This window comes from Corvus brachyrhynchos, unplaced genomic scaffold, assembly GCF_000691975.1.
Source record: "Corvus brachyrhynchos isolate BGI_N302 unplaced genomic scaffold, ASM69197v1 scaffold100, whole genome shotgun sequence".
In the NCBI taxonomy this organism is placed as follows: Eukaryota; Metazoa; Chordata; class Aves; order Passeriformes; family Corvidae; genus Corvus; species Corvus brachyrhynchos.
Genome location: NW_008236230.1, coordinates 215,393 through 243,070, shown reverse-complemented (window position 1 = coordinate 243,070; position 27,678 = coordinate 215,393). Strand labels below are relative to the sequence as shown.

The 27,678-nt window shown below is 38.8% G+C and overlaps 1 protein-coding gene across 1 annotated transcript in view; it reads right to left on the bottom strand.

The window, feature by feature from the left end:
• Positions 1-27,678, bottom strand: part of LOC103624240 — a 185,494-nt gene that overhangs the window by 70,939 nt on the left and 86,877 nt on the right. The window contains exons 15-17 of the mRNA XM_017746911.1: positions 6,793-7,011; positions 4,709-4,961; positions 1,075-1,238 (exon numbers count right to left, since the gene is read on the bottom strand). Coding sequence (XP_017602400.1) covers positions 1,075-1,238; positions 4,709-4,961; positions 6,793-7,011 — 636 coding nt within the window. The remainder of the gene's footprint in view (positions 1-1,074; positions 1,239-4,708; positions 4,962-6,792; positions 7,012-27,678) is intronic.

Sequence of the window (27,678 nt, the reverse complement as noted above, 5' to 3'; positions counted from 1 at the left end):
CTTATGAAGCTATTCAAAACTATTAAGTCAATGATTAAGAAGGCATTAACGTCTCAAAAACTAATTAACTAGACTACCAGTACATTGGAGTTGTATACAGCTCCCAGGAATGTAGGAGCTCTGAAATACTTTGCAGAAATTTAGAATGCCATTTATCTTTTTCTGCCTGCTGCAACAGATTTTGTGGAAGGGGGACCGAAGGATGATACAATCAGGTGGAGGGTGTATGCTGAGCTTTTCTGTTCTTACACCTGCCTGCATCTTGCCTTTGCATGTGGCTTTTTATTGGTGTTTGCCAGTATTCATCACTGGGTGAATCGAGGGCCAGAACAAAATTCCTACTGCATTATAAATGATTCACTTAGGAAAAAAATACTTTTTCATTCAATATATTAGACAATCTATCTAATTAATTTTCGGTGTCCCACACCTGTCCCTATTGACTGTGCAGCTAATGGTGTCTACTAGAAAGATGGCAAGAAAGGTAGTTGGTCAAATTTCATGAGGAACTGAGTTTAGAAAATGGGCTAATGTCACAGAAAAATTATTTGGATTAAATAATTTCATGACAACTCAGTCCCAAGAAGTCAAAAATCCTATATTTTCAAAAGGCTGTAAGGCTCTGGAAGCCACTGAAGACTCAGAGATTTTGCACTTCATATTATATGTAGCTTTCTGAAATTTTTCCTATTTTTTCGCAAAACCCCTTCTTGTAAGAATAAAGACATCTTCCAAAGCACCTAAATGAAAGGTATGCACACTTTACAGCTTAAGCCCTCACACAGACATCATTGCCTGAAGCCAGAGAAGCAGAGGCTTCTAGAATCTATGAAAAATCATTATATCAGTTGTGCTCCTGTTGAGGAAATAAGTGGCTCTGTCTCTGACTTGCTGCGCCCAGCAATCTCAGTGCATTAAAAGTTAAGCAGAAGCAAACCCCTCCTTGACTATCTACAGTCTGGGCTCTGGGCATGTGACACTGATATATCTTTTCTGATGCCACCTTATTTTATCTAATTGGAGAAGAGGCACAAGCCTAAGTTCTTAAGGGAATAATAAGATTAGGAGACATACCTTAAAAAATACAGGTACAACACTGTTGATGAGATCATGAACAGGATGGTGTAAAGCATCACCGTGATTAAGGCACCAGGAACTCCTGACTCCCCTGCTCTTAGAAATACCCAGGAGAGTTTTGCAGCGTCAGCAATGGGTTTCTCTACACTGTTCCCAAATCGCTGTCATGGAGGAAAAATCAACATAAGAAAATGTCACACCTAATTAGACTATAGAGACAAAAGAACACGAATCTCTGTATAAGAAGGATTTAAATGTAATTTTTGGAGCACACAGTCTGAAACTTAGGAGTCTGCTAGGCAGAATTTGAAATTAACCACAAGATGTGAAATAAATTATTTGCTGACTTATTTTAGTAAAATTAAAATCTACCCTATAGAGGTGGCTTATTGAACAAAACCCCTGTCACAGTGAAAATACTTAAAGTGAACTCTGTTAGTGTATTTCAGGGCAAGTGGAAGGGGAAGAAGGCTGAAATTTTCCTTAATGCAATGACCAAGGAGGCATAATGTTGATTTTTCTTTTATTATTTTCAAAAAATCTATTATTTTCCCTTTTTTCTTTTTTTTCCTCATATCTAGTTCTTAAGAGCTAGCTACTGTATTGACATATTATTGCCCTCTGCTGGATCAATTTAGAAGAATTCAACTACATATCATAGGTCTTCTACTGTTCAGAACTTAAATAAATTCCTCTCTCCATTTTTCCTTTTTAAAGGGACATGGTGATGGCCATATCCATTTTAGATCATGTTGACATGTTTTGCAAGGATGTGAAACTGCACAACCAAAGCATCCAGTGTCCATCATTCAGAGAGGGACCCTGTGACCTTTAGGCTTCAAGAAACCTGCACCTTTCTGAGCAGCTTGCCTAGATTAACCCTTAGGAAGCGTTAAAACTTTCTGCCCATTTCTGGCTACCTTTGCAGCGATGTGCATAGTAAAGGGATGACAGCTGCAAGTCCAGCTACAGAAGGACTGTGATTCTTGAGCACATTTTTGTTCTCTCTTCACCATTTGCAATGCTGCTAGGTTCTGTTGTGGAAATTGAAGGTCCCAGGAGACTGGTAATGACATACAAAGACTAGTCACTAATTCAGATCCATCCATATTTGTTACAAAAAGAATTAAATATTCTGGTTCTCTTCTATGTCCCTGTTTCATCTCCTCTTCTCCTCTTTTTGGAAAAAAAAGTAAAAAAAAAAAAATTTGGCTGCTTCCACTGCTTTCTTACTGAAGCAACTGTCTACCAAGGAAAATCCTCTGCACAGCAGTCACGTCCTGACATTCCTCCAGAGAGGCAAAAGTCTGAATGGCAAATAAGAATAAATTTCTCTCTTATCCAAGCGGTTCTTTCTGGCAAACCAAAAACGGTGTGAGAGAACTGTAGTTTTCTATCCTTTTTTTCTGACAAAGGTACTCTGTCATTCTGTATACCTTCTGTGGTCCTCAAAGACATGATCCAAGGAAGGCATCTTCATTTTAAATAGCTTAAATAACATTTGTCAACTCCTCTCTCAGGTACTTATCGCACCACCACATGTGGTGGTTATGTGAGCCGTTTGCAGTGCCCACTGGTTTTTCCAATGACACGCATCCCTGTGGCCAAAGAGGTGTTATTGTTGTCTGCATTTTGGAAGCCACAGACAGACAAAGTGAGTGGGGTCCCAGGAAAGCTCTGTCAGAACTTTAACTTGAACTGCATAGGAATGTTTCTTATCCCTGGAACATCCTTCTACAGGCTGACAGTAAATCAAATCTGAAATAACACATTTGACACAGCATTTTGGACTATGATTTGAAACCCCCCCAAATATGCATCTACCCCCCCCAAATATGCATCTGCTCTCTAGCCTTTCCTTAACAATAAAAAAAATTAGTTAGTAAACACAGAAACCTTTGTCTCCAGGGCCATCTGTCATCTTTTGTAAGTATTAAGGCCATTTAAAATACTAAAATACATTCTAGCACTAAAATAACTTATATTACCACAACACAATATTTTAAAAAGGCTTGATCTAAAATAGATTGGCAAGCAAATATGAAATAGCTGCTGAAAGAATGCCAAGAGTAAAAAAAAATTACAAATGCAATAATGAAAACACATGTAAGAGATATAGTTTCATTTTGGAAAGGATACATACAGTATATTGTGTAATATTTGAACAAATGAGTTTCTACCAAAGATAATCTTGGTGGGTAAGACTGCCAAATTTTCAGTATGAGGTACAGAGAGGTGTGTACATTTTTAATACTTTAATGAAAAGCTAAGTTACTTTACTTGTATCTCACGTTTGCCCCTGACCTAGTGCTATTTGAAATTGATAAGTAATCCAGTCTGTGTAGAACTGAGCACAATTCCACTGAAGTCAATGGCAATGATTTTCTCAATGCAAGTGTGGGAAAGATAAGGCAGACCTCATCCTCTCTTCCAGTTTTTATGAATACATCAGTATTAGAGGGGAGAAAAAAATCTATTTAAACATTTTAATATTTCTACCCTGGTTATTGAAGAAATACACCTTTTTATCTTAGGGGAAAAGCAATCTTAATACAAATTACAATTAAAATTCAATTCTGTGCATGTTTTACATAATGAAATTTTAAAATAATTAAATAAATAAATAAATGCAGGCTGCCCAAGTGAAAACTAGAGCATGTTGCCACATGCTTAAACTATTGCAATTACCTCTCAAGTGAGCTCCAACTAAATTTCTTGAAGTGCTGAATTTTAATTTTCAAAACTACTGCAATAGAAAACGACATATTAAGAGTGAAAAATCACCTGCAGAGCACAGGTCAGAGGATGAACAACCAAGAGACCTGAGAAAAGCTGATCCACAGCAAGACCTGTGGATTAGTGCTTGATCTGGAGTAAGCAACAGAAACATAGATGACTTTGAAAGATCAGCAAGGGCAGAAGAGCAATATCACAGCCCCAGGAAAACTCTCAGCATCCTGCAACCATTGACAGGAACCGGTGTCACAGACACAGTGAGACTCAAATTTGAAATGTGTGCTCTGGGAGACTGGGCATTATCTCAGATGTGATAAAAGTCAGGAGCCACCCAAGCACAGTTGGGCTACACAGCCCATACATAGGCACAGAAAGAGTTGGGAACTTTGCTCTCCTGATGTTACGTATGATGAAACTCTCTCCTTAAAGATGTCTGTCTTTAGATCTCACAAGCCTTTTTAGGTGTGCCAGTAAATTATATTAACTATCTTGCCAGAGAAGTGCATGATAAACTCTATTTTTTTCATTTTGTCTGTTTTGATGCTTAGAAAAATCTGAAATGTTAATAATCAGGATTGCTCATTAACTTATCCCCATTAATATCCAAAACTGCCATAATTCTTTTCAAAGCAGATGCAATCACTCCAGCAGTGGATTTACTTTCTTATCTCCATGTATGGCTTTTACAGTGCTCTTAATTTTATGCAGAAACACAGTGACTCCATTAGATGGGAATTTTGTTAATAAAAAGGTAATGTATAACATTATTATTTAATTTCTTTTTAACTTTCATGTTCCATTGCCGGGGGTGGAATTTCATATCTTTCAGTGATTCACTGAATAAAACAAACTTCTACATCAAGTTCTCATGTCCAAGTTATTTTAAGTGACTCACCCCCAGGAATGAATCCACTACAAACACTGCCAAGGGGTCTAGCACTGTCCATAGTCCCATAGCTATGATAAATTTTGACAAGAAGGAAGGGAATGAGTCAAATAGCTGCTGACAGCCCCATCTGATCAGGACCATGAGAAGCAACCCAGCATTCAAGGTTAGTGGTCCCACCACGACCATGGCCAACTCTTCACTGGTGTGCAGCAAGGAGTTCTGGTAGCACAGTTCCACAGTGTGAGGGAAGAGCTGGAACCTGTAAACAAGCAAAAGGAGAGCATTTGTGCTCCTGAGCAAACCATTGAAAGAAGGTAGAATCATGCACATTGCACTGTAAAGTTGCATCCCTATCTGGGTCAAAATACTAAGACCAAAAGCTGTATGAAGCTAGTCAGAAAAATAAAACTTTCTCTTCCTCCTCTTGTTTCTGCATCCTTGGATCCCCTCTGACTCTCAGTTCACTGGGTCCACGTCCAAGCTCTAGGGACTGTGCAGGAAAGGCTATAGGAAGGTATTACCTCCCAGATGCACCAACATGAGTACAGGCTCCAGGAGCTCACCCATGTCTGCACAGCAGCACCTTTGGGCACTGCACAAAGCAGAAAATATGCAGAAGACATAGTTTTTATCATGCCTAAAGTGATTGGAAATGTCCCTCTTCCCACCTTGAGATGGTGGGATTTGCAAAGCTCATACGATGAGCAAGTTTGCTGGCATGGTAAGAGACAAGAGCAGCTTGGCATTGTGAGCTACGCACAGATGCTGAAATTTAAGGCAAAAATTTCCATCCAGTTGAAGCGGCCTAAATTCTGTTTCCTAACTAAAGGTGAACTGGTTTGATTCTCACTCTGTTCCCTACTTGTGAGTGCTACCACTACATTTGATAGGACTAGAGAGTGCTCAGCTCAGTCTCATTGTTCAGACACACAGCTACAGACTGGGATGCTGATCCAGGGCATCTTGGCTTGAGAACATTATCCTTTATCTAGCTGACTGCCTGGGACAGCTGTGACTAGTGGCTTTGAACATGACCACCACTCTCTCATGCATTGCTTCCTTCTGTTGAGTTTCCTTTGTTTTCACAGACTCCCGATGCTTGGCCTCCCAGAAGTTTTACCGCCAGCTGGCCAAGCCAACACAAGATGTGCAAGGCCAGAAGTGAGACATGGCTGGCTTTACATTAAGATCTAGCAAAACCTTAGCAAAACCCAGCACTGTACAGAGTCTGCTCAGACACCCTGTTCAAATTTCAGCCAATAATCAATACCACTACCACACCAGACATAAGTCAGAGAGTTGCATGTTGCTGGCTCCTACTGAGTGATTCGGGTTTGTACAATGATTTAAGGTGAATAAAAGAAAAAAAAGTTTCTATTGGAGAAATATATATTTTACTAAGCATGACTGAACCTTTTTGCTCTGTAAAACCCTTCTCTATCACACAGGAATATGCATAGGGTCAGGTATATATCACCTAGTGGACTTGTACTCCATCTTTTGGTTATTTCATGCCAGGTAATGACAAGCAATGATTTTCCTGCAACACTCTAGAGAGGTCTAATTCCTGAGCTAAAGTCAATGTATCATAGAGTTAAAATATGTCAACTCATTGCAGTACTCACAGTAAAACTGATATATCAAAGTTAAATTCTTCTAAGTATTTTACTCATAGATCACATTGGTAACATGAATTATGATTCAAATGCTTCTTCAGTTTTGTGCACTCCTGAAGAATGTAGAAATACTTTATCCAAAATGATAAATTATTCTTCTGGAAGGTACATAACCTGCTGAGTATCTCAGATGGGAGAGATGTAGGCGTGACAGAAGATACACAAATGGACACATCATGTTCTGGGTTTAAAGTTTACATTACTAACACCTTCACCTGATATGCACGTTTGCATATCAACTCTGGGTGCAATCCTTGTTGTCTTAGTTTCTGCAGGGGTTCCTATCAGAGCTTGTATGTAGAGCTCTCAGCAGGAGTCTGAGTCATCAATTCTCTTCATAGTGAAAACGACATGCTTTGAATCAAACTATTAGGTGAAATATTCTGACAGAGAAAAAAGGATAGCAGGACTTACTTTGCAACAGGAACTGAGATGGTCTGAAGGAAGAGCCATTGACTCAAATAATGCAGGTAAAGTCTCAGGAACCAAAGCAAAACTACCAGCAGTGTGAGCAGCCAGAAGTCCCTGGAGTGCCAGCAAGTGGCTCCCAGCTCCGAAAAAGCCGTGTATACCACGAAATGGAAATGCTTGACAGCCTGCCTGGACAGTTTCACATCAGCAGCAGAACGGCAGCTAGAAATACATGGAAACAAAACAAAGAGTCATTTGTAAAAACGTATAAGAGACAGCAGTTGCTGAAAGACTGCAGAGTCCTGCTGTACAGATAATATTGCACAGGTTCTGGTCACAACTTTTGATTAAACAATGTATCTGACATTAAAAAAGAAGAAAAGAAATGTTTTTTCCATGGCAGTCTAGGTGAGAGGTGGCTTCCTCCCAGAAATCATGCCGTCACTTTTATAAAGACAACAAATCACATTTAAAACTAAGTTTTTAAAAGCTCTCATTTTGATTTTAATTTTTCTCACAAATTGTTCTCTGAGGAACACTTTATCACTTATTTTCCTTCTGAGAAAATGGTAAAATAACTTGTCATATTTTTACTGAAAAGTATTAATTTTACTGAAAACCTGTGAACAGCTTTTTGGCATTTGGGTAAGAGCACTTCAGTCAAATATTTCCATACACAATGTGGGATAAAACTCCTCTTTATTTTCAAGTAAACGGGGAACTAGAAAGGAACTTGCTCTTTAAAGGATTCTGCTACTGAGTGTGGTGTGATTTTCCCTTTAAGCTAGTTACTGTAGTGCTTCAAAGGAGGCAGGGGGAGGAAATGAGATGCTGAGATGCAGCCTTGGCATTATGTTTCCCAGAAACTGGAGTCTCTCAGCTGATTCAAAGCTGAAAAGACAGTAGCTTCTTTGACCTTTTGAAACTTCTAACTGCTGTGCTTATTTCCACTGATTTAAATGACTAAGCAGCTGAGATGCACAACTCTAAAACTGAACATGATGTCATCATGCTCAAACTGTTATTTATATTGATTAAGGCTTCTGAAAGTTCAAAAATATAAAGGTCTTTTTGTGGAAGAAAACATGCTGGCTTTTAAAGTGTAGCATGTGACTGAAGAAGTGACAGACATACTTGCACTGTATTTTGTACTCTTTTAAAAAACTTTTCTGTCTACATATATTTCTTAAGTAGCTGTGTACATTTCTTCAGCAGTCACAAAGAGAACTGTGAATAGCAATAGAGAAGAAACTTTAAAAGTTTCTGCATTTAGTCTAGATTTGAATGAGAAGGAAAAACAAACCCCCCAAACTTGCCAGCCATAAAGCTGGATTTTGAGACCAGCCTTGGCATCATGTTACTCCTGATTCTCAGTGTTGAGCAGGATGCACGTGGAGGAGACGGCATCCTGTCAGCCAGCCCCTTTGCGCATGAGAAGGCTCAGACTTTAGCTACATGGTTGGAGAAGGAGAGGACAAGAAGTTGTCAGGAACACAGCACAAAAAAATAGGTTTTGGGTCAATGAAGGCCTCAAGTACAAACCACTAAAACTTCTCACAGAAACATCTGTTGGGCTAAGAAAGCTGATTCTTGCAGTGACTGTAGGCTGATCTGTCAGGGGTTTTGAAGGTTTTTTCAAGTTATTTCAGTCCATTTTGCTTATGTCCTAATCAGTCACAAAGTCCTACTTTAGAGACAGGGCCACATCATGAATGGCCTTCCTCATGTTGTAATTATTTTCCCACAGCAGCCTACAGGAACATCACAACACATTTCATTAACATTATGAATTCATAGTCTAGGCTTGTGGGAGAAGGAGACAAAGAAAAATGTAAAATAAGAAATATAATTGACTGTGGTATTATACTACAATAACCATGGAATTCTAAATGTTCTGAACTCTGCGGCTAGATTGCACTACACTTCCTTTCATATAAAGAAATTTTTGTCATCCTTAATAGCTTCCATCAAAATTTACTCTTAAAGCATTCACTCTTTGAGAAAAGTTAATAGGGCAGGATTAGCCACACTGTATTTTAGTTAGACCAAATTGTTTGTTTGTGCAAAAAAAAAAAAGAAAAAATAGTACTATCTTAGCTCATAATACTCATCTCATCCTTCATCAAAGAAGCAGAATTACATAGATGTCCCACCCAGCCTCACCCATGTCAGAAATCCACATCCTACAGGGATCACTGCCAATCTTCATCTCTGTGCCAAGAGCACCAGTAACCATATATATTTCAAAAAAATCTGGATTTGGCTCAACGCTTCACGTAAGAATCATGTACTACTAGGTCATTTAGTCTCAATTTACTAATTGAAGCTACCTCCAAATAAGCAATACCAGAGTGAAACTTTCAATGGACCGCCTGTAAAAGATTTCAAGAACATAAATCCTTCTTCTAACCCAACACACAAATGGAGAAGGAGAGCACACTGCTCAGAGCACTGAAAATACTCAGTCCTCTTTCATTCACAGCAGTCCTAGAGCACCAGAAATAATGAAAAACCTGGGTTTAAATAATGAAAAGCTGGGTTGGGAAGGTGAGTAAACTTCTTGCTCACTGCAGCAGGACCTCACAGTGCAATCACGACTTTCACAGGAGCTCCATGAATGCACTTGCTCCTGCTCTGTCCCTCATTGTATGGAAGCTGCTTCTGTACACAGTGTGAGCACACCATACAAAGTGTGGCTTTGGAACTGCCCTAAGGTTTAGGGAGCAATGAAAATATTCAACATGTGCCTCCATCACTCCATTGCTCCACACACTACTTCCACTTTCAAGAGGTAAAAAGAGAGATGATCTCTGCTGAGACACTGGCTCTCTCAGCCATGGGAATCCATCTGCTCAACAAACTTATAAATGAAAGCAGAGAAATTCAGAATGTTCTCACTTATCAAACCCAAAAGGCTTCTGCTGAATGACCCTGCTTAAACCAGCTGAACAACACCTATGATGTCTTTCCTTAGTTGCACCTTTCCTCTGAAAAAAGCAATAGAAGCCCAGAAACTCCACAGTAACCCAAGCTTCCTGGAAGTCAAAGAAACCAAGAAAAATATGTCCATTGGGTAGAATCAAACAACATTCGTTTTTATTTTTGTAACAGCAATTATCCTTTTCAAGACTTCATGGTTTTCATCAAATGCCTTGATCATAGTTTCCTGCTTTCAAAGGGAAACTAAACACTTTATTGTTTAACTTGTTGGAAGTCCAGATTCTGAGTGTCACTTCTGTGCTGGGTTATACTTCCCTGTAACTGTGTAACACCTTGACATGACCACCATCAGCCAGTGGTAGAAACTGGTGGAGAATGTAGCCTACACAGTGACTCAGTGAAAGTCCCAGCCCATAACTGGAATATCTTCATTTACTTTAAAACGAATTCAGTTGGCCCCAACTTACTTGTAAGTTTCAGCAAATTGTTCCTGAGTACTCATTAATCATGCTGTAAGGCTGTTTACCGGTTGCCACTTCAAAACACTAGGCTTAAATGACTTCTCTCATTGACTTTTTTAAAAAATGAAGAAAGGAAGAGGCAGAAACATGAAATGAAATGCACCAAACAAGTGGAAACAGCCCCTTTAAATATTTTTAGCTGGTGTTAGTAGTAAAAGCTTGGGGGAGGCGTGACAGTACTGGCAGATACAGTTTTCAGAAGAGATTTATATAAAGTTGCTGTAGGGCAGAGAGCATGAGTATTACCTTTCAAAAACAAAACAACCCCTCCACCCACAAAATACCAAACTTTAACCCTTGGGTGAAAACTATATAAAGTTCCAAATGAGAAGCCACTTGAGCATTGGATTTATCCATGATTCCTTGGATTACTGGTTAGTAATTTGGCTGAATGTTTTTGTTCTAGGGCATTAGTTTTGCATTTTTCTTTGGGAAATGCTGCAGTAACAAATAGCAGAGACAGAATTACCATAAAAGCAAGTCAATTATTTCTATGGAAATTGTTCAGAGGGGAAGAAACGATGCACAGATTCTCTTAAGCTGCACTTGATGATGATGACAGAAAAGTAATGGCTAATAGAAGGCAGTGTGTACTGTTGGGTGACAGCTTTGCTGCTGACAAACTACGGTGAACATTTGTATAATGGACTGCAAGGCTGGCACTTAGAACTGACGGTGGGGTAGATCCTCAGCCGATGCAATCCTGCTTATTCCAGAGCTACACTGATGCACACCAGCTGAGGTATTCAGGATCTATCCTGAATGTATCTATTATTTACATTGCATAAAATAAGGCAAAATAAATGTTTCTTTGTCACCCATACAGACAGAGAAGATTTAAAGAGCAAATGCAGACAAGAATTAGTTTATGCAAATTACCGTCAGGGAGTCATACACAGTCCTTACAGCCCAAGAGTCAGTGCAACATGTTTACTCAGTTCACAAATAAAAAAGACCCCTCCCCCCCACCAGCCTAAATAGTAGGTATTTAAACGTAGGGCTAAGTCCTTTATGGTTTATCAACAGAAAAGAATATGAAGGAAATGCTGCCCAGTGTTACTACAATGAAATGTTATCTCTTTCAGTGTGAAATCACACCTGTATCTGAATGCACATCTAAAATTAGTACACTAATACATGCAACCCTTCAAATGGAAACCAGTTCAAAGCACCACTGATGAAGCATGAGGCTGAAAGGGAATATGGTTCATTCCATTGTGCACAACATAAACATATATATAAACCACATAATTTTATTATCATTAGAAGGATTTTATTATTATTCCCTCCGCACAATATTTTCCCCTTTCAAAGCTCGTGCTGCATTACAAAGAAACTGTCTTTGTCCCAGGCTCTATGGTGATGACACAAATGACTTAGCCCAATACGCCAATGGCAGAGCTGTGAACTGACCTCTGCTGAGTTACAGTCCATTATTCTATCCACTGGATTCCTAATAAAATGTTACTTTTTTGTTTATATGTATGCAAAGTGACTATAACCAGGGAGAGCGTTTGCCAAGGATGGAGACACTGTTTTTTCCTAGCTCTTTCTAGGACACACCTATGCTTCACATTCTTCAGTTTGCAAGCAACCAAGAAAGCAGGTATCACAAACAGTTTCAAGGGTTACCTAGGGTCTATCTGCTGTGAGAGAGGTGACAAAAGACCTGAGGGGACATTAGGTAGTTCCTTAACATAAAAATGTCCATAGGAGAATTTGGCCTACAGCTTACCAAAAAACCCAAAGACATGGTACAGAAGAAATGTTGGAAATCATGGCACGTTTATTTTTCAGGTGCAGCTGTGGTGGAAAAAAGAAACTGCCAGAACCATGCAAAATCCAAAATCCAAAAGCAGGACTTTTAGGAATTAAACATTCTCACAAAACAGGGAAAAAGAGTAATCCAATAACTGCAATTGTTTTGGTTTATTGCAAAGAACATGATGCAGGTACATGACTGCACCTGTAAAGTCACATGCTGCCCCACCAAGCTGGGGAGGAGGAGGCTGATGGTGGCTGTGCTCCTTCCAAGGTCCAGGCTGTGCCAGCTCATAGGAGATGGCCAGCAAGCAGTAAACTCTGGATCAGCAGCAGCTTAGGTGTGTTTGCATTACAGGCATAGCCAGGAGCCAGAACAAACACATCAGCGGAACTTTTCCCACAACACACTCATGGGGTTATATGCTGGCACAGCTGTAGCCTTGGAGGAACCACTATGTTCTTCCATGCTGGGGGAGGAGGGGAGTTGAGGGGGGGAACTCTGGGTCAGTGGGCCAAGAAATATTCATTAAAGAGAAAGGGAAGAAAGTGCTGACAGCTTCATATTCCTCTGGATATAACTGCACTAGTCTGAAGATGGTGGACAGTCAGCTTTCACTGTAAAAGAGTTTACGACAACAGAAAATTGGCAAAGAGCAGCAGATTCATGTCCTCAGCAGTCCCTTTACCCAACAGTGTTAGGCTGGCAGAGGAGCCCATCTCCTTACTTTAGCTAACTAAGAACTTCCTAAGGGAATTGACTGAGACATTCACAAGAAGAGATTTCTTACCCAGCTGGGGAAGAAAGCATTGGAAGAAGAAAGAATCACAAAATTTAAGCAGAGTGGCAATAGAGCTGGAGGACAGTGTGGTTCCTTGTAGAGAGCTGGCAAAGCTTTGCACATTTCAGCTTTGAGCAGCATCTGACAATGACAAAGCAGAAATGACAAAAAACAAAATTATTATCATCATGGCTGCAGTTTAGGTAAGCAACTAAAACTTCGCCTATTTCATGCTTAACTGCATTTTCAAGAGCTTAGTGGCTTGGCAAAACAGTCTGGAAATCTTACAGCAACAGACTTTGTTAAAATATTCCAGTCTGGTTGCTTCCAGCTCTGGATGGGTACAAACATGAAGTGAGGAAACTCGAGTGTAGCTTTCAGAAGTTTTAAGCAGCTCTGGTTTTTATTTCATTCTAGAAAGGAACAAAAGGCAGTAGACAGCCTCTGTTATTCATCCTCATGACATGACTAAGCCAGTCAAGAAGCAAAAGAAAGCATGTAACTCCTCCCCTACTTAGTGCCCTCTGACTGCTTTAAGTAAATAAGACGACAGTGAATGAATGAGAAAAAGGCACAAACCACACAGGGGAGGATGCAAGATGTCAGAAGAGGTATAGATCTCAAAAAACACAGCAGTATCGGTAAAGCTGTTCACCCAGTAAGTAATGCTGAATGCTCAGCCTTGTGCATGAGCAATAAAAGAGTGTTTAGGACCTGGAGAAGAAGTTTACAGTGTCACATTCAAGCTCATCTCAGATTAAAAAGAAATGGAAAACTACAGAAAGTGAAATGTTAGACTTAAAACATCTATAGACATTCAGGAGAATCAAGATTTCAAACTTCTTGTTGATGTTAGTAGGAGCATTCTTCCCTATCCAGAAGAAAAGAAATACATATATATTTGTAGGTAGTACTTGTGCCTAAGCTAGGCGAGTCCCCTGTACCTGGTGTGTGGAACCGTTTCTACCTTGACACAGAAAATATCCCCAAGGACATTTGCTCTGTCTGGAGGAAAAATGCAATCTTCTTCCTGACCAAATACATATCTACTTCTGAGAGCCACTAAACACTCAAACACCATCTGTGAGCTGTGCATTCATCTGTAACACACCAATTTAGCTGGCAGGCCATTGGGAAACAAGACTCTGAAGTTGCCAAGTTAAAATGGAAATCCAGTTCCAGTTGAAACCCCACCAAGCAAACAGGTGAGATAACCAACATTGTAGCAGAGAGAGATGAAGCTTCAAAATAAGAAACAGCCTTGTGGAGTGGATTAAAAAAAAAAAAAACTAAAGGAGGTAGGGGGAGGGAAAGGCACAGCTTTGATCTTTTCCATCCTGTACTTAATTAGCAGCAACATCACGCTAGGAGCATGGGTCTGTACTGCTGGAGACAAACATCCACCTTCCTTCAGTGACAACCAACAGACTCGTGGCTGTTGTGGGCAGAGCAGGCAGAAGGCACACAGCACATCATGATCCTCCACTTCAGAAAGACCTTTTTCTGTCTGGCCATACAGCGATTAAACTTCATCTCACACAAACACACACGAGCCACAAGTCAAAGCCCTTTGACTTCTATCTGGTGTTCCCAGCAACAGCCTGAAACAAAAATTGAATTCCTGCCTGCTTGCATTGTTTCCCTTGCCACAATTAAATTGTATGTGTGTGTAAGTGCTGGAGTTAGGATGTCAATTGTTAAACCAAATGCACCATTCAGTTCTCGTGCAGATTTATAATACTGATGCACCATAGGAATCGGTGGGTGTAAGGATAAAAAGAGAGGAAAAAAAAGTGAATTTATAGATATAAGCTTGTAGACAAAAATGCTTCTAAAACACCATTAGTGTTATTCCAGTTATCTCCAGAAGCTTCTGTACTGACCTGACAAAAATCACTTTTTCTTTTTCATAGCAAATTTACAAGGAAGAACTAGGCAGGAAAAAATAGCTGGAGTCTGTGGGAACAATGGAACATGTATTTAGAGAAATCTTGACATTGGAAATTGTTTTTTTACTCTATATCAATTTTAATTTTTTTTATTTTTATTACTTTGTGCAGCAACGTGTCCATGAACAGAAGTGTTTGACTCAGGAATAGCAATCCATGAAGAGAATGAAGTATGACGTGACCCAGGTAACACCAATTAGAGTACAGCTAAAAATAAATCCTTGTAGATTCAAACATGGCCAGACAAGACAAATCATGAAACTACAGCAAAAATATAATACATTAACAAAAGAAATCTCACAAACAGAAAATTGCCTGAAATGTTTAGAGTAATTATGAGGCATACATTTTCCAAAGGTAGCTATAACAATTTTGGAAGAACTCTTCTTCACGGTTTGATGAAATAGAACAATCTCAGGTGTGAGCAGAAGACTGATGCTATAACACTGCATATTAAAAAATCATTTTTGCTTTAATACAACATGTTTTCTCAAAGAAGTAAACCTCTGTTAGGTCAGCTTAATTAAATCTTTAAGAGCTTTCAAAAAGAAAGGACTTATGTGCATGTGCAGAATAGCCTAGGACACTATTATATTCAAAACACCATTAAGTAGTTATCTCAGAAAACTGAGATACTGTACAGATATCTTAAATTCAATTACATTATGAAAAACACAGTTATAGGAAATGTTAAACTGAAATATTTTTAAAAGATCTTTGTAAACACCACTGAAATTATGGTGGAAATTATCCATACAATTTAGTCAAACAAAATGCATCACATAATAACGGTATTAACTTTTTCTTTTCAGTTTAATGCTGTGTTATTATATTTGCTGCCTATTTTAGAAAGTAATTTGTGTTGATGGCTCTGGAGAAAAACCAAGCATTAAAGAGCTAATTTAATTCCTTCTGAGCTATGTTCAATTCAAAAATATTTCTTTCAGAATGTCCCAGTACTGCAGAATCTGACTAGAAATCCACCTTGAACTATGTGCACTTTGACTAACTCTCTGCCCAAGGCAAAATGATCCTGCATTCAGCAGGGTTTTATCCCGGTCTTCTAAAGGACTTACACAGAATGTACCTGATATAACTGGACCAGAATGTCAACCATGATAGAAATTATGATCAGGACATGGAGGACACATAATGAGAACCTTATCCATTTTACAGTGGGCTGCTATTGGTGGGGGAGTACCTTTAGGGGGTTGTTTACAGAAATCAGGTCTTCAGCCTTTAAGAAAAAAATAGAGAAAGAAAAAGAAAGAATGAAAAAGAAAGAAAGAAAACTGTATAATTCCTTGTGCAGTGCTCTCCTTCCTGCTTGTTACACTGTATGACACAATGGATACTAGCCGTGTTTAAGGTGTTCAGGTAGTATTATAATAGGCTGCCTGGCTGCCTTTGGAAAGAAATGTCACAAATTTTCCTTCAGTGGCTTTATTCCTCTAGTTCCACAGTATAAAACAGAAATTTAAAAATTGCTACAGCTTGTCTCTCAAAAATCAATGTGTGATTGCTAGCTGCACTGGGAGTTTGAGGGATATCCCCTTATCAGAAGCAATCTCTAGATAACATACTTTCCTCTATTGCCCATAGCTGCATGTAAGACATGGCAAGACAAATGCCAGCTTCCTTTTCTGTTGGTGTCATCTATTGATCCAGTGAAATGCTCTTCATCTGAAACTTCCTTCCCAAAGGGGACATTTGCTATGAGAAGCAAAGCTTTCTGCCTGATGCTAAGAAATCCTAAAATTTTCTGCTAATTGCCACACAGTAATATAGTAATGCTCATCTCTAAAAGTGTAAAAAAAAAACCCTAAACAAACAAAACAAGCCCAAGAGAGGCAGATGCCATCCTTTTCCAGTTAGAAATGTTGCTTTTCAATACTGAAAATGCAATATAATAAGCTCATTATTAGTTTTCTGTGTGCTTTAGATAAAAATGCTCTCTATGTTTTCCTTTGGGTGCATTTCCTCTCAGACACATTCAGAACTCCTATCCCAGATGCGACCAAGTAGCTCCAGTTTGTGCCAAAACACAAAAGGGTGTCACCATGAGAAACAACAGTATCAGAGAATAACAAGAAGCAGAGTGGTAAGTAGAGGATGCTGGGGTACAAAAAGGACACTAGGCCTACAGAAAAACATCCCAGCAAAAAGAACAGCTACATTTGTGCATCTACAGAGAGAGGAGAGAGAGATAGCATAGTGTGCTGGCCTAAGACATCAGCACCACCAGAAAAAGCTTTATCTAACAAGAGAGCAGAAAATTAAGATGTAGAAAAGACACATTCCTTTTAGAACAAAAACTGACTTGTAAAAATGCTAATCAACATCCATGTGGATCTTTGCACTTTCAAAGAGGTTTTTGTATGGCCCCTAGATGACTTCAATCCATTCATCAAACTGAAAAAGAACAACCAAGAAAAGCATTTATCATGAAAATAATCTCACCGGCACTAGAATGTTTTGGATTTTACACCCCCAGCCAGAAGAAGGTCTTTGCTCAACAGTAAAGGAGTGGCACACACTTTACATATGTTGATAAGCTTGTTCCTTCAGTTCAAATATAAAGGAGTATCACACTACTTATCCCCCCACACACAATTTCTAAAAAGCAAACATTTAAAAGACACTCAGTTGTGAGACTTCACTCGTACAATAAGGATTTTCAGTGGCAAGGGAACTGACCTTCTAGTAGGTCAGGACTGAGCCTTTCTTTCTGTGAGGACAGCAACTGAGGTACCTCCCTTGGCCAACAGGTTCAGAAGTTACTAGGGAAGACTGACAGACAGTCTTGCTGCATATACGTTGCCTTCCTAAGGTACCTGGCTAAGAAATAAACTCCAGTGTTCAGGAGCCATTAGACCAAAGCTTCCAAAATAGGAGAATAATGCATTTGGGCAGAACAAAAGATTTGTTATTTTGCTGTCTCTGATAAACAACAGTTGGCAGGTACTGAACTTACCATTCAAATTAACTTCTCTGATTGTTTGGTTTGGGTTTTCTTTCCCTGTGTATATTTGTCTGAAAGTGTATTTGTAAATAATACTCTTTGTTGAAACATTTTTTTTTTAACTCATGGAAAATATTATTTTAAACTCTTTTTATAAAGATGTGATTCTTCTTTTTCTTGGAACCCCTAGATTTTTCATCCAACCTGAAAGACATACTGCAGTTTTTCAAAGAGCCAGGTTCATCCAGACAGTAAAGACAAGAAACACTTAAATAACCTTCAGGAGTGACCACAGGGGTGATTCTGAATTTAGGCTTTAGTTTCCTCTGCTGAAAGGCTGGATTACTGGGGGAAGAACAGTTTGTCAATCAGCCTTAACACTTATTAATTTTCTACACTTCTATCTACAATAGAGACTATCACAATCACAACCCTAGAGGACAAAATCCCATTCTCTTTGACCCATAAGCTTTCCCAATACTGGTCTGAATTCAGACAAGATTTCACTAGCTTGTAGTACACAGTGCTCCTCTGAATCCATGCGATTCATAACTCATTCAAACAGAAGCACCTACAAAATAGTCATACCTTCCTCAGCTGGAAAACCTACCCTTGTCAAAACTCAGTGTGACAGATTGACAGGGCTATGGGGATGATGCTCTTTCCCCCCCCTATAGCTCTTGACAGGATGTGTGTAGCAGGATCCTTATTACTCCTTCCTTCCTATCTAGAGCTTTTTGTTTAATTGCAAAGCCTAATAACCACATGCATTTATACAGCGTTACTTTGTTCAGCTAAGTAGCCTGCTCACCTTTCTATGAATTCCCTTATGTTTGGTGGCAACGTATGGATGCAAAAGCTTCAAGAAGTCAGGGGGCAGCCAGGGTGAGATTTCCAAAGATACCAAAAGAATTTAGCTGATTAAATGCAACTAGAAAGAGCACTGTGGTTACAGGATACAGGCTACTCTGAAAACCTCCTCTTCAGGTCAGACAATAATGCTCTTGCAGGTTCTCTGTATTTTATAGCCTCTTTTTCACGCTTAGCATGTAGCTTTAATAATCTTTATTTCCTTAAGGATCAACCTAAAACTTACGTGATCCACAATGCATCAGAACTTATATTTACATTAAAATTTTAGTTTTCAAATCAGTATCATGATGGTGGTGTTTTAATTGTGTAGCCTCAAAAATTTTTTTAAACACTTTACTATTTTTTTATTTTGCTTCTGTTTTAACCTGAAGGCGTATTGGTTCAGGTCGTATTTGATGTTATTCTTCCAGCTTAAAGACTTCAAATCATCACAAAAAAAGAGAGACAGAAGGTTTTGGTGGCTTAGCTGTTGTGTTGCATGGATTTTTTTGTCTGCTTGTTAAATAGTTTTTGCTTGCTGTGCTCAAGGTTTGAAGGTAAAATTTACAAAGACAATGCTTTTTGACAGTGAACCTTCTGCTACATTTTTAGAAGCACTCAGCAAATTCCAGCAGCGGGTTTCTAGACACAAACGACAAATACAACCACTCCGTGATTTAGATTGGCTTTCTGTTTGTGGGTCATGAGACTCACTGCTGAGCATGTCAGAAGTTGGCTGTGGCATTTAATGAAGGTTGTCAGCAACTTCATAGTTCCCATAGCAAAAGAAAGACTGTGCTCTGGCTTTGGTTTTGGGGCATAGGTTATTGGGGTTTTTTTTTCCCTTTCTTCTTTTGGAGCTTTGATTGGAATTTGGGACTGGAGTTAGTGGATAAACTCAGTTACTGCTGAAGAATCAAATTTAAAGTATGGAGCAAGCTGGTGCTTTGAAAAACATTGAATTGCATAGGTTTCGTTTTTTTCAGAGACTTCATTTAACATTCAAAATAAATATTAAATTTCCCTTCAATTTGAAAGTTTAGAGTCACTCACGAAATTAGGAACAATAATCATACTCTATTATGCCCTGTCTCATGTGTGTCTCGAGAGGGCTGTGACTTGTCGTAGCATGAAGGAACCTAGAAAAATGATTACTTGCTGCTTCACACAGAAGATGCATAGCTCAGATGCTCATTAATGAGGCAAAGGAAAATTAATTGACATGTCTAATAGTTCTTTTAATATAGCCTCTAAGCCTTGATGTGTCAATTGTCAAATTACCCCTGGCGTTCTTTCTTTGTCTCAGTGATCTTGTGCTGCATTACTAGGAGAGAAAATTAACATTACTTTCCTGGGCCTCTCTCAGCATACTTTCTGGCCAAGGGTGTTAGACCTCCAGAAAAATGAGATGCATGCAGCCCAGCTGCCTTAACCTCTCTCCAAATCAGGTCTAACCTCCCAGACTACAGAACTGCAGCTTTGGCTCTGTGTCAATGATGCACCTTTCCTGGGGCGTACAGTGGTTAAAAAACCCACAAGCTTTAAAAGCCTAAATGTATCAGCCTTTCTACATGTCCTTGCCACTCTTCTGCACTCTTTTGACTTAGGTTAGAGTTCCTTTCAGCAAGCTAGAATCCTCTCTGCCTCTGCTTCCCCAACAACGCTTGCTCCAACATAGGCAGTGAAAGAGCATTCCTTTTAGAGCTTCCATTCTTTTCACATTATTATCACCCAGCCCAGGCTGGAAAAAAAGCTGTTTCCAATCATTTGCCTGTTAGTCAACTCTCTGCCTGACAGCAAATCCTTTGATCAAGACTGTTATACTGTGTATATTAAGCTCATCTAAGTTTATATAATGGAACTTTATAATTGTCGCAGCTATTTCAACACTTGGTGTTTCTGTTCTACGTGAGGCTAGGAATAAAAGGAAACACAGAGAAGGCATATGGGTCATATATTGCATCTGCTGTTTGTAGTCCAGGACAAAAGTCCATGGGATTCCCAAAATTAAACAGCATCTGAGAACTTCATATTGGCAAATTCTTTAAGCCATAATTCCAGAAACTGAAGAAATCCTGATTTCAATGTGATTTGTTTGGGGCTGGTTTTTCATATGTAGATTAAATGATTTATTTCAGAAATTAGCCCCTTAGCAGATCATAGCAATAAATCTCCTAATACAGAGCCATACTGGAAAATGCTGCTCTTTGTGCAGAATGAAAATCACTGCAAAACAGTATATCAGATCTTTACGATTTTCTTAAAAAAAAGAAATTAATTAATTAAAAATCATTAAGATATTTTTCATTCTATAATAAATAATCTTTGCCATTCTGCTTAGGGTTTTCATATCCTTGGGCTTTCTTGTAAGGTACAGATTTGCACGTGCTGCAGAGCATAAAAACACTCGATCCAGTAGTTAAGAAAGTACTACAGAAGTACTGTCCCACAGAGCTGCAAGTGTGCAGTCAGCCCGAGAGCAACAGATTTCTTGCACATTTGAAGGCTATTAGTCCACACACAATAGATTTAGCATGTTTCAGGCACAGAGGAGTCCCTTCTCATGTGCTGTAGAGCAAGACTGTACAGCCGAATGGATGCATCTGGAATTGCCACATGGGCTGTCAGAGATCCAGACATCTTGAACAAATGTTGGAAGCCTTCAGCTTTCATCCAGGCCCAAAAGGAAGAATCTGGGAAAAGCCAGGTTCTATGAAGCTGGGTGAGAAATGAACATAAAATTCGGTAACATTTCTCTGAATGTCTTTCTATTATGTGCTAATTTTTGAATAATCCAACCAATCAGCACTAAAAATTCAGGGAATACCAAAGCTATCATTGTCCTGAGCACTATTGATTTTGACAGAAACTGAAAAAAGAAGGCACGGAAAATACAGGAGAAGAGGCAGAAATGGCAGAGAGAGAGTTTGCAAGCACAAAAAAAGGCGTGTAAAAACCATCCACATTAAGCAGAATGACCGTGAAGGTCTGTATCTGTAACATTTTTCCATTGCAACAAGAATATAATAAGGATGCTGAGGCACAGACAGAAAGAATATTTTCCAAGATAAAGCAAGCCAGTAACAAGCTGGGGAAATGTCCTTATTGTCCATTTGTTCTTCTTTCATGCAAAATCTAATTCTTTTTTGCTGAGATCTGGGAGTTACACGAGTTATTTGCCAATGCAGGCAAAAACCTTACTTATTTCATGCTGCATGAGACCTCACTTTAACTAATACATGAAGGTCTCTTAAAAGTTTTTAATTGCAGACTAGAGATGCATGAGAAGTAGCTTCCCCTTCATGTGAAGGTTTCCAAAAGACAACTCTGACCCAAAACTGCAATGAAAATGTTGAAAACAAAATGTTCATGTACCGATATTTTGGTTAGTGAAAGGATCTGTTTTGATAATTTAAAGTGGCTTGAAATTATTTTGACCTTTTCAACAGAAAATTAACCCATCTTATAGATTAAAATGTGGGAGATAAACAGTCATTTCAAACAAATGTTCTTTTCAAAATATCAAGATGGAATATTTCAAAAGTCTCCAAATTTTGTTTCAATTATCCTTTCCCACAATTTCATTTTTTGAAAGTCACAGTTTTCCAGTGCAAAGCGCTTTGTCAAAAAACCCCTGTCAACCACAGCAGTAATACCACACATTCTTGATTCTGATGGGGTCATATGGTTCCTTCGTTTCAGTGGGTAGCTTGAGACAGGCTGTAAAATACTGGTGTGTCACCCATTCTGGCACTGTTCTGGCAAGTTTTGTGACAGATCATACAGGGCACTGAGATTGCATTCATAGTGTGAAGTGCAAATTGAAAATACATCTTCCATTGTGTGTGATCCAAAGGATCTGGGGACTGATCTTATGCTGAGAGACTGTGCTGTGCTCTGGCTTGGACAGAGGGCTTCCAGAAGCTGTGTGGGAAGACAGGGAAATGCTTGGCCAATCACTGGCAAAGACAAAGAGGAGAGCTCCACACTGAGCAAATCACCCCTGGTATGCCACTGAAAGGCAAACCCCAGTTTTCACTACACAAATAGAGCAGCTAAAAGGTGACTGTTGATCTGTCTAATCAGTAAACAGTGAAGTACTGAAAACCCTGGTCAGCTGTCTTCAGTGGGTTTTGGAAATATTTTTCCCACAAATCTTCCTTTCCTCCTTAGCAGCAAATAAGCTGGGACTCAATTGTAGACAAGGGCTTGGTACAGAGACTTGAACAATGAACTGGTTAGATTCATTAGGAGTAGAGTGGAATGACACAATGTTGGAAACCTAAGCAGCCAACCTATGAGACCAGCTCAGTTAGAAAACCATCCACCACTAGTCTATTTAAATTTAGAATGCCAAAGGTAAGGAAAGCTCGCTGTGAGCTACAGCTACTTGGGCTCTCTCACTGTAAATATGAACAAATCAGACATACATTGCTTTTCACACTTCCTTTCTGTAAACAGCACATACTTCCTCTTGTAAATAGTACAACTAAACTCCAGTTTCTCAGCTGACATTACAGCCCTGCTGAAGCCAGCAGACTTGAAAGCTAATTCACACTGTCGAAGTATCTGATCTGTTTTCATTTTGCTTATTTTCTTCATAAGTACTTGATGCTTTTTATTCTACCACTACTTCTGAAGATTTTAGAATTAATAGTATGCTATCTTTCTAGCGCTGCGCAAGTACTAAAGCAATACATTGCTTTTATCAGAATTATCAATTCTGATATGTCAGTAGTAGGGCAAGCAACAAAAGGGCTCTTCCAAGTACAAACTTATTTATTTGCCACTTTTCTTGTGTGCATTCTTATCCCTGAATAAAAGTCATCTCTACTGGGTAAAAACACACACTCTGTAGTCTTTTCTTGAAGATTTCTAATGAACACATGGGGTGAAGGCGTGCTCTGAGTCCAAAAGTCTTACACTATCCAGACCAGCAGACTCAGACCCAGCGGGAGAGAAGGCAACACTCAGTAAACCTGGTTCATGTGGAGGCTGCAACTTTATTAAATGTAAACCACATTATGGGCTTATTTAAATTAATGGTCACAGTGGGTGCTCAACACCTCTGAAAGACTCTGCACTAGGACTAGTTATAAAATTTTCCATTGAGACTCCTGTGTGAAGGGGAGCTGAGACTTCTGGCTAGTAGTGCTTGCCAGAAAACAGCCTTTCTGTGGGAATTTTTTTCTTGATAAAATGTTCAGATTTTGGTGCTGGAAAAATAGAACTCCTTTTCCCCCCAGCAGTCGCTCTCATCAGAACCAGTAACCAGCTGCTAATTTCCACAAGCCCATGTGCTCTGTGAGGCGTTCTTGCCAGGTCACCTCATTTGGATATAGCAGAGTCCAATGTACCAATGTGCAGTGCAAGGGGCTGACAGACCACACTGGACATGGACATGCACACAGCCTGCCTCAGGGGCCTTGGATTCCAAGGAGTAGGGGGAGATTAGACCTGAGCGCCATCCCCTACACCCTACACCCACTCCAACATGCTCAGTTCTCCACCAAAGAAACCCAGGAGGATTGGGACGGTAGGAGACCCCCTCTTGTCCCACCTTGGTCAAGAGGACCAGAAGACAGGGACCACAGAGGGTGTCACGGGACCTGCCTCTGTCACAGTTGACATGCAGCCAAGTGACAGCTTGTCTGAACTAAGTCACTTAATTCTTCTGGACTGGATGCTTCAGCTTTGTTAAAAAGATATTGCTTTCTAGGGGGTGTGGAAATCCCTAAATTTCATTAGCAAATTAGGACTGTTAAGAATGGTTAAGGGAAAGAAGCAAGTGGTTGAACAGCAACTCATTATGCTTATGGACAGTGAAAATCTCTACAAAATACTCGGCTGAAAACCAAAGGAGACCCTTTTCTGCTTAAACAACAAGAGCACTGTATTGTAATTCACTCTTGCAAGAAATAAAAACATTTTAACTGAGTCAATGGCGATTTTCTGCATTATTTTAATACTTACAGTGTCACTGTTCAACAATTGCTTTCAGATTACAAAAGAAAATTTCAGACTTTTAAACATCCAAACCAATAAAGCTACGTGGAGAGAATGTTTGTCATTGAAATAAAAATTATCCCAAATATAGAGCTGGAGAATAATTTGTAAAAATAACAGAAATATTGCTGAGACATTTTAATAGCAAATAAATAAATATGGGAAGATCATGGAACTGTGGCAACTAGAAGTTTGAGATACTAATTAGAAACTAAAGAAATTAAAATAAAGAATCACATAAATTAGCACATTGAGCAGTACCAAAAGCAAATATATTTCTATACAAATACTTATATCAGTCTACATTTATGCTTTCACATTTTGTATAACCCCCAATTTTGTAGGTGTAAAAGCAAAATATATTGAGGTTGACCTGGGATCACATAAAAAAGTCTTTTGAGTTGTAGTATTTTATTTTCCTATTTCTCTTCATTTACAATGACAAGATAATGATTCACAGAATCACTGATAAACAGCAACTGTGTCCTTTTTTATTTGTTTCCTAACACTCCTGGAAAGCTTTATAGTAAACAGTTTAGAAGATAATGAAAGGTAAAACTTCCATCTGAAAAGGTTTGATTCAACAAAATTATTGGGACAATCACTTAGGTTAAGTGTTTAGCCCAGAGGGCAGTATAAAATTTCATCAAAATTCAAACCATGCATAAATGATCTCAGACTGCAGTGTCTATTTATACCACACAACATGTTAGTCACATTTTTCACTGACGATTGAAAGTAATGATGAAGCAACTGATAAGGATGAAAGACTGAATATGTGCTATGCCACCCATGTATAATTCAGTTAGTGGCAAACATGGATTAGAAAGTATCCTGCAACAGCATGTGTTTTCCAACTGCCTGAGAAAAACTGTGAACCACTAAAAAGGGAAAGGGGACAGCAATGAAACTAAAAATATTTCGCACAAAAATAACACACAAATTAGCCAGGTAAAGAAGAGAGAGTTATTAAATCAGTGGGTTAGGGATCCAAAGACAATGAGAAATGCAAATACGGATCAAAAGAACATTACAATTTTATATCTTTTAGGTTTGGTGTTTTCTAAAAAAAAATATTACTGGCTCTTTTAAATCCAGAGAAAAAAGCAGTGGCAGTGGTAGTGAAAATTATGTCATTTTGCTAAATCTGAAATCTTCAAATTTCAGTGAACAAAATATAAGGAAAACTTCAGTGCAGAATCTCCATTTAGAGTGCAAAATACTGTCCTCAACCTCTAGGAAGAAATAGTCATAGTGGAAAAAAAACTTTACACTCCTTTTTCTAATTGAAAGCTTTGATTTTGTCATTCTGGGGAGAAGCTGTGAGTTAAGGATTAAGAAAAAGGCCTGTGATTTTTCATTTTAATCCTAAACAAAGACAGAATCTTTAGTTGATGACAGCCAGTGAAACAGAATAACAGCTATGGTACATAATGTTATTTATCAGCTGATTATGGATCATTCCACTGACTGTATCAGCTATACTCAGACACCTGCTGCAGATTTTGTCTGAACTATTAGAACCAGCTCTGTGCACTGACCTTCAGCTGAAGTTCTGTGGTTGTTAAATGATGAGTCCAAATTCCTTGTTTTGTTATTCTATAAGCATCTAAGGTGCTGCACAAACTAATAAAATTGTCAAGTCATGCTTCAGAGAGATTGTACTGTAGCATTGAAACTGCACAGTGAAGGATTAAACACAAACCTAAGCTGAAAACTATGTACAGGGCTGTGGTTTTTGTACAGAAACATGTTAGTCTCAGCAGATTCAGGTTATCATCACTCCAAGCAGAGCTAGATGTTAATGATTTGGACCTGCCTTTTTGGGGAGGATGGGATTGGAGGAAAAACTTCACAGATATCCTGAGGAGTTATCTACGAGTAAAAGTCATGGGTTAAAGCTACACATGAGATGAGAGGTGATATCTTTGGTAGTAGGGTAACATCAGCAGAAGAGATGCCACTGAAGTGTGGAGGGAGGCTAAATGGCAGAGGACCTTACAAATGACTGGGAAAGATTATGGTATGACAGATGCCTCCAATGATAGCTAATTTAAATGCCATTAGGTGCATTATATTTCACATGCAGACAGTCTACGTGGTGATGGAGAGTGTTATAGCAGGTTAGCATGAAAGTTTATGCTTCAGTCAAAGCAAATTGTTATGACTTCACTGGAAATGGCACTTGAACAGCTTACCTCAGCTGAGGATCTGCCCCTCTGTGTTACTGCAGCATTTGCTGTCTAGCAAAATACTCAGAGCAGATTCTAAAGGTGGTGGAACTTAAGCAAGTTTCTGCTGACTCATTGCCCCCAAAAGAGAAATTATAACAAAGTTAATGAAAGTTCCAAACATTATACAGTATTTTTAGTTCATTTTGCTCTTCTACACTTTCCAATTTTTTCCAAGTGGGTAACATTAAATAAAACATTTTTCCCAATTAGCATTATTATGCGTTATTATAATTACGTGTTTTACATTTAGTGTATTGTTGCTATTCTTCCAATGAAGTCTAGGAAAATGGCAGAATGAAGCCTGGAGTTACGTTATTTTGGGCTGATTTTCCTGTAACATTAGTAAACATTTTGATGCATCACATCACTAGTAGCACTATTCTCTCTTGTCTTCCCCCATTTAATGAAAATCTGTGAAATAAATGCTACAAGGCAGTACTGCTGGCATGACAAATTCCAAGCCAATAAGTCTTGCAGTTGCCAAGATGTAAGCTCTGAAACTTGGCATTTGGCATTCAGAACTAGATAACCTCACTATAGTAACTACATTCACTGTATCTACAAGAGGGATGAATAAATCAACAATAATTGAACTACTAAAAGTGTCTAATTTCCAGAGTAGTGCTTCAAGCAACAACTGAAATTAAAAAACTGTTAAAACACAGCTACATACCCATACAATCTTGTCATGAATGCACTGAAGCAAAGGTTAACAAAAAAGAATGAATATGCATTCTTTGCTAAAAGTAGCGTTCCTTGATCTACAGTAGTGATGAACTGTATAAATGTCAGGTCTCGTCCAAGTCCCACAGAGCCTGGCATTCCCAGTAGCAAGAATTTTTTATTGTTCCTGTAACATTACTCGAAGTAGGGAAAAGGCTA